This window comes from Anneissia japonica, unplaced genomic scaffold, assembly GCF_011630105.1.
Source record: "Anneissia japonica isolate Jap-2015-1 unplaced genomic scaffold, ASM1163010v1 scaffold288049_len69269_cov183, whole genome shotgun sequence".
NCBI lineage: Eukaryota > Metazoa > Echinodermata > Crinoidea > Comatulida > Comatulidae > Anneissia > Anneissia japonica.
In genome coordinates, this window is record NW_022713818.1 from 45823 (window position 1) to 56783 (window position 10961).

Sequence of the window (10961 nt, forward strand, 5' to 3'; positions counted from 1 at the left end):
TACGCCACTTATCTGTTGTAGTTTCGAATTTCCAATTTTCGCACCCGGGAAAACTCTTACCTACGCCTCTGATTCCACTTGTGTTTTCTACGTTATTTTCGTAAATACATAATAATGGGGTATCAATCATGACCTATTTTGCTAATATAACTAAACATCAGCGAATGGTAATTGGGAGGTCTTGGTTCGAATCCCGATAGGGACAAATACGATTTTGTGAAGAAAAAATATTTTTATCATAGCCCTATACCACCGATGGAGGTCTTTTTATGTTTAAAATCATGTAATTGTATATTACAATACCTTTGAGTAACAACGTGTCGTATGTGGTAAATACAAAGGACTACAGTATACCAACTTGATCTTATCATAGCCATTGTCCGATAGGGAAATGGTAAGGGGACTGTGTGACAAATATTGTGGTATACCAACTGAGATCCAGAATAAAAATGTTTAATTATCAGAGTGACAGTCCCCTAGCCTACTAGATGACTTCTGAAAATACTGGCATGCATGCTTCCACCCAACCCCACATACAGTATATCTTTCAACGCTTTATCTCCCCTGCCGCTACCCCCGGCCCATCTCGTTGTTACGCCACTGACAATTAAATTAACATAGACTTGATTTATACTGCATCATGACGATATAAAAATAGTATACGTCTCTTATACACATCTAGATGTGTATAAGAGACAGTATATATATATATATATACAGTATTTATAATGTTATATTTCTAATTCTAGTAAATAACGCAATATAATTAAAGTCTAGGCCTAAATATCGAATGTTGTATAGTAATATAATTTCAATGATAACGTTAAAATACTGCAGTATTGTACTCCATCGTAATTTTAATGGGGTTTTTTTGTGCAGATGTTTATTTTAATAAGCCTACCTTTATACATGTTGTGTTACCAGTTTCAAAATCAAGTGTTTGTACTTCAATTTTATCATTAATGAATGGCGTCACGGTTGAGGGGAAGTAGCTTAACATCATAACGAAACATGCTTTGTTCTTCCTTTCAAATTTTGGAAAGGAAGGCACGTCTGATCATTTTGTTTGTTCATGGTTAGACCAATAGAACAGCCTGATAATAAATACAAGGCTTCATAATAGTTTTAATAATAGGGGCATATTCACATTTTATACGTCTCTCAAAGCGTGATTAAACAAAGTCTCAATTCTCATTTGCACCATAAACCTACTACGGTAAATATTTTCAATGACCCATCTTCTCTTCATTAATTAAAGCACAAAACGAATGAGACTGGAAGAGTAGTGTTTATCATATAATTCAAATTTCAATCGATTGAATTATAGATTGATTGATTGATTGATTGATTGATCGATTGACCGGGAACGGTTAAGATACAGACTTTTGAATTCGAAAAACTGCGGGAAATGCGCTTACATACCCTCGACCCTTTTCCCACAATATTACTACGGTACCGTAGTAGCAGAATCGAAACAGGAAACCCCACCGTTACAAATTAAAATAGTTTCATCTGGTTTCTGTGATGAATGGACATGGACAAATTCTACGTCACAAACAGTACGTTTACCTACAAGAATTTTTCCAGGGTCCTACCGGTACATGCAATATACAAATGCTGTACAATAACGATAATATGTAAATATTTCTTTTAGTATCTGTATGACGACGATATCGACACTAGCGGCTATAGGTATGATGCCACTGTGTTTATGGATTTACAGTAGAAGTTGGACGGATGAATCCACCGTCATCCCCTATATCAGTATCATCACCTCCCTGGCTCTCATCCTAGTTCCTGTTGTTATTGGAATGCTTATCCGCCATTATAAAGAACGGTGGACAAAAATCATTACCCTGGTGAGTTTTGGAAAGACGTTTAATGCGATGCCGTTGTATACGGCCTTCCCTTTTAAAAAGGCACTGTACAATTTTGTTTGTATTATGATTATATTTATTAGTTGTTTATATTTCTTCATCGAGAGTGCGATAATCGTAGTTGTCAAATCGAATAGAGACTGAAATTTATTACCCTGAAACTATACTGCTGTTTCAGGTTTTACCATTCACCCATCCATCTATTCCATATTTCTTCTTAGCTAATTTAGGCTGTACCGTATTTTACAAATACCAGTGATTTTCCCATAGTTGTGATATTATATGGTACCCATATAAGGGCAAATCACATAAAATTGTTCCAGAAAATAAAATAAAATAGTTTCATATTGCATTGTCATATTTCATTGTCTTAATTTTTCATTGTACTTAAAGCTCTAATAGTGTAATATAACAAGTAGTAAACAATTCAAATAGGCCTATTTAATTTATTTTCAAATTGAGTTCAGCACAAAAGGCCTATTTAATTTATTTTCAAATTGAGTTCAGCACAGGCAGTGCATATCCTATCAATGCAGGCCCAGAAATGATGACGTCAGCAAACTACAATTTTAATAATTTGATTTGTATTTTTTTACCTTGTTTTGGATTCTCATGTATATAATTTTTTAATTCTCAGGTTGGTAGCGTAATGGGTATGCTTACTATTGCAGTCAACATTATCCTCAATGGTTTAATCAACCCTAAAATGTTCCTGGCACCCTGGAATGTTTGGTTCTCAGCAGTAATAATGCCAGTGATTGCGTTTCTCCTCGGTTACATCGCCGCGTACCTGTTACGTCAGTCACGCAAAAAATGCCGCACCATTGCCTTGGAAACAGGTTGCCAGAATGTTGCCTTGGCGTTAACCATCATTTCTATCTCTTACGCTGACAGTGATGATTTTTTCGAAATCTTGATTTTTCCGTCCTTGTTTGGCCCATTTGGTCTTATTGATTCAACTCTATGTGTACTGGTTTTCAGAATTATTGAGAAGAGGATGCAACCTGAGGGTGATGATGGCGTGGAAGCTGTTACCAATCAACCAGCAAACGATACTTCTTACAACAAGGACGTTAGCTTTAAAGCGCTAAGTCAAGAACCTTGTTAAGAAAAACGCTCCGCGACTAAAATACATAGTGTTTTATTCATAAGTAGGCCTACAAAGTAGGTTTATTAAGGTATTATGCACTATCATTTTGAATTCGTATATTGTAGTTTCTTTTTACTAAATGAAATATTTAAATGCGCATAGGCCGGCTACTCACTATAAATTCGAACCAACAACATCGTTGCAGTTTTATACTTATATTTATACTTTACTATTTTTAATTTTGAAAACAAAATATAGCTTTTATCTTTCATTTTACCTTGTGATTTTAATTTTTTTCGATGTATTTTATCAAAATCGTATGAATGCATGTGTTTTAGATTCAGATTTTTATTCATATTTGTAAGTTTATTTTCAATTTTAATAATATGCAACTTTTTGATTTTTATACTGTAATTTTGTATCACAAAACAAGACCATATGTAAACAGGTTATACTTCCTGATATACGGAAGCCCGTTAGTACCACCAGTGAATTAAAACAGATCCGTTGTGGCGGCCACCAGATAATTATGTGGCGGCCGCCACTTAACGGGTCTTAAATTTTAATTCACTGGTGGCACTAACGGGCTTCCGTACTGATATGTTACCCTGTATACATCTGTTCAATAAATAAATAAATAGGGCCTACTGTAGGGCCAGGCATAGGCCTACTCTCTATTCAACGAACAAAATAAACATAAAAAGGGTAACAGCAAACTGTTGGCTGTTGATTCATTGAAACATAGTGTGTTAAAATTGGTTTTTCTTATACAACTATAGGCCCACATTAAAAAATATTCATTTGATGACGTCACATGTTTGCTCAATAAGGTATTAGACAAGGGATACATCAGCCTGTTGGGAATAATGAGCATTCCAACGGGGGATATAGGAAATGATCAAAACCAGAATCAGGTTTATTTGTCCTTATCCAAACGAAAAATGTTAAAACCAACAAATAAAACGAGAAAATCACATTAAACGGACTATAACGGAATGAATTTACTTCCACACCCAAGGGGCATTGGCTGGGGGCCCAAAAAAGGCAAATATGTTCCGCTGGTGTAGGCCAAAACCTATAGGCATGCCTAGCATAGGCCTACTAGTAGAATGGAAAATTTGCAAGGCAGCAGTAGAATTTGATTACCAAAGAAAGTATATAAACCTGATATGCCTAGTAGTAAAACAAAATAAAAACTTTTTTTTTTCATCCCAAATGTGAATTACTATAGTAATTCGAAATATAGTTTAGGCCTATTCATTTCCTTCTTTTACGTTCCGGTGCTAATGTGGCCGTCAGTTCAATACAGGAATTAACTACAAAGTTCTTTACTGTGCATGACTATGAGCAAAAATTCATGATTCGTATGGTACTATTTTGGCGGACTGCTTATAAAACGTTTTGTGCTAGCGGATTGCGACATTTAAACGAACACTGGTATCGCAGAGGAGAAAAATGTGCAATAAACACTAGAAACGTTATCACGCTCTTATTATTACTCACTTCGATGAAAAGCTTGATTTGAAAAAAAAAAGGGGGGGGGGTGGACGAAATCGTTGGAATTATCAAATTTCATTGGCGTTTACCTCAAACTATGTCCGAGCAACTACAACAAAAAATCCTTAAACAGCATTCTTCCGTACAGTACAGAACATACGGTAGCATACAATACTGGGGAAATGTATACTCGAAGCAACAGCCTAATGTGAATTAATGGGTCTTAAAATACATCAAATGACGCCGACATCATTATTTTTTCAATTGCTTTTATAATTCTGTGTAATCATTTCAATAATACCAATAACACATGCAACAGTAATAATTAGAAAAAGAGTACAAGCATTTTTTTTGTTCTCCTTTTAATTGAACGTTTTAAACTTTATTTAATGATTTGGGTTTTTTTTTATATAGGCCTAATACTGTATAATAAAAATGAAACAATGTGTAGGCCTATTACAATAAATTACAGACGAACAAAGTATTATCCTAATTACAATAGGCCTATATCACGCTTATTTTTTCAATTCCCGAAACAAAATTAAGAACACAATTGTGCCAAAAAAGAAGGAAAAAAAAAATACACCACAAAACGCCCCTGGAAATTAAATTAACATAGACTTGCATTATACTGCATCACGGTGAAAAAAAAATAGATACTATTGTATATACAGTACAGTCAGTGAACGGAAGTTAATAAAAGGCCACCAAATAGCAAATAAAAGGGCATAATAAGGGCAAGGACAAGCGATTCAACCAATCACCGCCTGATCGTGTGTTACGTTCCATACTCAAACTCGGATACTGTACCCCGCCGATACTTGGCAAGCGGTCTGTATGTGGAGATGTACATTATTGTTGATTCATGTTAGACTATAGATTTCAGCTAGTTAAAGATGTCACAACCAACAGTAACGTATTTCTTTGAAGATGATGTTAATTATACCGTATGGACGACACTGGATCCTTCAGAAGAAGGGCCTTCTTCTAAAATACAAGCCATGAAACTTGCGAACCGGGTTATTTTGACCGCTTTGCTAGCCTTCATCATGCTAGCCATGGGATGCGTTGTTACAGTGAATGATTTTAAAGTAGCGTTAAGGAGGCCTACAGGTGTAGCTATCGGATTCGTATCCCAATTTGGAATCATGCCTCTTGTTGCATTTTCTCTGGCACATATTCTTAAAGTTGATGCAGCCTATGCTATCGGAATGTTGGTTATGGGTTGCTGTCCTGGTGGAGTAACTTCACAGTTATTTACTTTCTGGAGTAACGGTGACGTATGTTTGAGGTACAGTAATAAGCAAATGAACGAAAAGAATAAATTTAAATCTGGTCGAATTTAATCAATAATAGTACCATAGGCCTATCACTTGGATAGGCCTTCTATATCTCATTTAGAACTTTTTCCCCAACCTTTTGTTGTACGTATAACTCCATGGGTCAAGCAGCTTGTGTTCTTTAATCGTTACGTTTGTTGCCGTGTTAATGATTATATATACAGTGATTTATAATGTTATATTTCTAATTCTTGTAAATAACGCAATATAATTAAGTATAGGCCTAAATATTGAATGTTGTATCAATAATGTATAAATAGATATATAATTATGAAGAACTATAAAGACATATAAACATAGCGGAAGCAAAATTAATTGATGTAAATCATAAATCATTAAAAAAAAAAAAAAAAACAAGACTGACTAAGTATTACAATAATTGTAATTTGAAAGAAGGTATTTTTTAAATTTGTATGAGAAAAGTTTACTTGTGGGGGACAATGTTATATTGTTAGGAATATTGTTAAATAATTTGGTACCGCTGTAACGGATATTGTATTGCATTTGAGTTAATACAATGATAACATTTAGCTATTGCAGTGTTGTACTCCATCGTGATTTTAATGTTTTTTTTTGTGCAGATGTTTATTATAATAGGCCTACCTTTATACATGTTGTGTTACCAGTTTCAAAATCAAGTGTGTGTATATTTCCAATTTTATCATTAATGGCTTCACGGTTGATGGGAGCTTAACAACCTGAAGAAACATGCTTTGTTCGTCCTTTCAAATTTTGAAAGGAAGACTCGTCTGATCCTTTTGTTTACATCAATAGAACAACTTGATAATAAATACAAGGCCTCATAAAAGTTTTAATAATAGGGTGTATTCACATTGTATTCGTATCTCAGAGCGTGACTAAACAAAGTCTCAATTCTCATTCGCACCATAAACCTACTAAGTGGTTGACCCATTACATCTTCTCTTCATTACTTTCAGCACAAAACGAATGAGATTGGAAGAGTAGTGTTTATCATCTAATTCAAATTTCAATCGATTGATTGATTGATTTATTGATTGATCGATTGACCTTAAACTATGTGAAAATCAACTATGTCAGTGTGACATTAGTTTTCACAACATATTACCAGTGGTACAGTATAACGACAAGTCATGGGGGGCCCGGTAGCGAAACCGTATTGGGGCTCATCAATTTCAGTATTCGCTAACCTAAGAACATAATGAATAGGCCTACCAAGGTTAAAAAGACTGAATTAAAGGCAATGTCAGTATCTTGAACGAACATAATTATATTGTGTGACTATTGCATCCAAATGTATTTTCACAAACTCTGGGGGTCCCTTTGGACTGGTGCCTTTTGGACTTGGACCCCTTTATACTGGGGACTTTTTGACTGGAGCCCATGGAGCTTCGCCCCCGAGAGCTTACTATAGGCGTTACGCCACTGCATTACTGTACCTGGCAACTCATGCAGCTACAAAATAACATTTAAGTAAATAGATTCAGTTAAAAATGAAGCTCTACAAATTTATTGTTTTATATTGTCCTCGACTATATAAACAATATTATATTGTCTTCGACAGAACATTGCATATTTCTTGAGAAGAAAATGTATTTTAGTCATAGTCGTAATAATTCGTTATTGTCTATTCATATAAAACAGAAATGTAATTTGAACTGGCACAGTTACATGAGTCGCCAAGTGTAAACTTATCATTTAGTTAAATTATTTATATATAATAAACATTTAAAACCAGGCTCCCGAGGAAAACAAATTTCTGATATGTTGCACAACAGATTTTCTAAGACACAAAAAGTTTGACAAAAATCTCGGGAACGCTTAGATACAGATTTTTGAATATCTAAAAACTGCGGGAAAAGCGCGCACATACCCATTTTCCATCCTTTTCCCAGAAAATTACTGCGGTATTAGTAGCAGAATCGAAACATGAAACCCCACCGTTAAAAGTTAAAATAGTTTCATCTGGGTTCTGTGATGAATGGACATGGAAAAACTCTACGTCACAAACAGTACGTTTACTTACAAGAATTTTTCCTCGGTCCTACCGGTACATGCAATACACAAATGCTGTACAATAATAATACAATAATGATAATAATGTAAATATTTCTTTTAGTATCTGCATGACGACGATATCGACACTAGCGGCTATAGGTATGATGCCACTGTGTTTATGGATTTACAGCAGAAGTTGGACGGATGAATCCGCCGTCATCCCCTATACCAGTATCATCACCTCCCTGGCTCTCATCCTAGTTCCTGTTGTTATTGGAATGCTTATCCGTCATTACAAAGAACGGTGGACAAAAATCATTACCCTGGTGAGTTTTTGAAAGACGTTTAATGGGATGCCGTTGTATACGGCCTTCCCTTTTAAAAGGCACTGTACAATTTTGTTTGTATTATGATTATATTTATTAGGCCTAGTTGTTGTTTATATTTCGTCATCGAGAGTGCAATAATCGTAGTTTTCAAATCGAATAGAGACTGAAATTTATTAACCGGAGACTATACAATAGCTGTCTGATGTTTTACCATTCACCCATCCATCTATTCCATCTTTCTTTTTTAGCTAATTTAGGCTGTATATTACAAATACCAGTGATTTTTCCCATAGTTGTGATATTATATGGTACCCACATAAGGTCAAATCACATAATTGTCCCAGAAAATGTGTACGTCATTGTTTCGTATTGCATTTCATTGTCATAATGTTTCATTGTAGTAAACAATTCAAATATTTAATTTGTTTTCAAATTGAGTTCAGCACAGGCAGTGCCTATCCTATTAATGCGGGCCCAGAAATGATGACGTCAGCAAACTACAATTTTAATAATTTGATTTGTATTTTTTTACCTTGTTTTGGATTCTCATGTGTATATATTTTTTTTCTCAGGTTGGTAGCATAATGGGTATGCTTACTATTGCAGTCAACATTATCCTCAATGGTTTAATCAACCCTAAAATGTTCCTGGCACCCTGGAATGTTTGGTTCTCAGCAGTAATAATGCCAGTGATTGCGTTTCTCCTCGGTTACATTGCTGCGTACCTGTTACGTCAGTCACGCAAAAAATGCCGCACCATTGCCTTGGAAACCGGTTGCCAGAATGTAGCCTTGGCGTTAACCATCATTGCTATCTCTTACGCTGACAGTGATGATTTTTTCGAAATCTTGATTTTTCCGTCCTTGTTTGGCCCATTTGTTCTTATTGATTCGACTATATGTGTACTGGTTTTCAGAATTATCGAGAAGAGGATGCAACCTGAGGGTGATGATGGCGCGGAAGCTGTTACCAATCAACCAGCAAACGATACTTCTTACAACAAGGACGTTAGCTTTAAAGCGTTAAGTCAAGAACCTTGTTAAGAAAAATCTCCGCGACTAAAATACATAGTGTTTTAATAATAAGTAGGGTACCCATTTTGAAACAAACTAACATAAATTACACACATACCGATGTGTGATGAGCTGAACATAAATAAAGCCAATTCGTAATTTGAACTGTGCATGCCCGTGTCAAGGTCAATATATGTATCGAAATTACGGAAGTGGCCTTTTGGGTTTTAAAAAGGTAGATTTCTTTCTATATTCGTTGCACATTTTTACCCATTATTTTGACAATTCTAATTAAAGAATATTTAGTAGGAAATTATCTATTAGAAAGTGACTGAAAAACCGTTAAAAACTACACATTATGGAACCAGAAAAATTCTTTAAGAATAAATTATTTTTTTTTAGTGAAAATTGATGATTTAAATGTTGTTATTTAAAAATATAATCATTCTTTATGGTGAAATACAAACCAGAACAATGAAAGCTCCTACTATTTCAAAGACCCATCGAAGCTGCTATCAAAAAGACAAATGACTATCCTTTGTGCTCAAACACTGACGCACAAACTAGGTTAGAGATCGACCAGGGTGCCACTGATTACCCCCACTAAGGGCCATAATTCAAAAACATATGCCCATCCTATAGACCACATGTATATGAACATTTCAGGTCTATTTTTGCGGTAACACATTTCATAGCTTATCGCAGACTACCAAACATTCGTGATATATTAGTAAGATCTAAATTCAAGAGGCAAGTTAACTCCTGCGACAAAATAAGTAATGAGTACCAGAATTTATCATTTTAAGCATAATACGGGGCTCTGCTTGCAGTTTGCATACTTCTAGGACAGAATAACAAACAATAAATGTGCCATTAGTAGGCCGATTCTTGTGTTTACATTTAATACTAAAATGCATTTCCGGACATCTGCAAACAAATTGATTGCTCCTCGTTACTCGAGCCAAAGTATTAATAACTAGAGCACGCTCGGAGGTTGTATACCTCCACCCACTTCATAATTCTCCCATGAGAGTCATGTTTTGTCTTCCATAAAAAGACAAACCTTGTTTTGTCTTTTACAAATACATGGTTTGTATTTCGAAAAAAACAACAAACCATGGCTTGTGTTGTGCCTGTTGTTTAATGGATATGCTACGTAGATAGATTAAGTTCGCTGATTGACATATCCTTGGCGCTCGTGCCTAAAGAAATGAAATGAAATGAAAATTGTCTTTTACAAACCATTGTTTGTCATTTACAGACCAAGGTTTGTCTTTTACAAACCAGGGTTTGTCTTTTACAAAAAAAAGGTTTGTCCTTCACAAACCATGGTTTTTAGGACAGAATGGGTAGTGTGTCAAACAAACCATGGTTTATCTTGTAATCAAAAACAAAACAAGGTTGTTTGTTACAAACCATTTGCAACCATTTTACAAACCAAGGTCTTTTAAAAACCATGGTTTGTCTTTTAAAACCAAGGTTTGTCTTTTACAAACCAAGGTTTGTCTTTTACAAACCAAGTTTTGTCTTTTAAAAACCAAGGTTTGTATTTTACAAACCTTGGTTTGTAGGACAGTGTCCCGGTAGTACAAATACCGTTTATTGCATTGGAAATTTTCTTGTATGTAATTAGAATCAAATTGTCTTGTATTTAGAATGGAGGAATTATTTAATGTCTTGTAGGCCTACGTTTAAATATTGCATACCAAGTTTAGCTTATCCGAACTGTATTAGTACTACACTGTATTACAATTTGTTTTGAATTCCATTACAATTCGTTATGAATCGGCACCAAAATTTTATAATTTCTTTCTGGGAACATTTCTGGGACGTTAGTA

At 34.8% G+C, this 10961-nt stretch overlaps 2 protein-coding genes across 2 annotated transcripts; both read left to right on the forward strand.

Annotated features, from left to right (window-relative positions):
• Positions 1-1646: 1646 nt before the first annotated feature.
• On the forward strand, positions 1647-3674 carry LOC117108810 (ileal sodium/bile acid cotransporter-like; the record flags this gene model as incomplete). The annotated part of the gene is made up of 2 exons (XM_033250957.1): positions 1647-1859; positions 2515-3674. Coding segments are annotated over 2 exons (684 nt in total), but the record flags the coding sequence as incomplete, so codon positions are not given.
• Positions 3675-5185: 1511 nt separating this feature from the next.
• Positions 5186-9437, forward strand: LOC117108811 (ileal sodium/bile acid cotransporter-like). Its single transcript, XM_033250959.1, has 3 exons — positions 5186-5755; positions 7903-8107; positions 8683-9437. Exons 1-3 carry the CDS (start codon positions 5361-5363, stop codon positions 9151-9153), a joined length of 1071 nt encoding a protein of 356 aa, XP_033106850.1. The 5' UTR covers positions 5186-5360; the 3' UTR covers positions 9154-9437.
• The last annotated feature ends 1524 nt before the right edge of the window (positions 9438-10961 follow it).

Excerpts from the sequence above, each read along its gene's own strand:
- LOC117108811 (XM_033250959.1), top strand. The coding sequence starts at position 5,361 with ATGTCACAACCAACAGTAACGTATTTCTTTGAAGATGATGTTAATTAT. Across the intron at positions 5,756-7,902 it reads AACGGTGACGTATGTTTGAG|TATCTGCATGACGACGATAT; the intron begins GTACAGTAATAA and ends TATTTCTTTTAG. Across the intron at positions 8,108-8,682 it reads GGACAAAAATCATTACCCTG|GTTGGTAGCATAATGGGTAT; the intron begins GTGAGTTTTTGA and ends TTTTTTTCTCAG.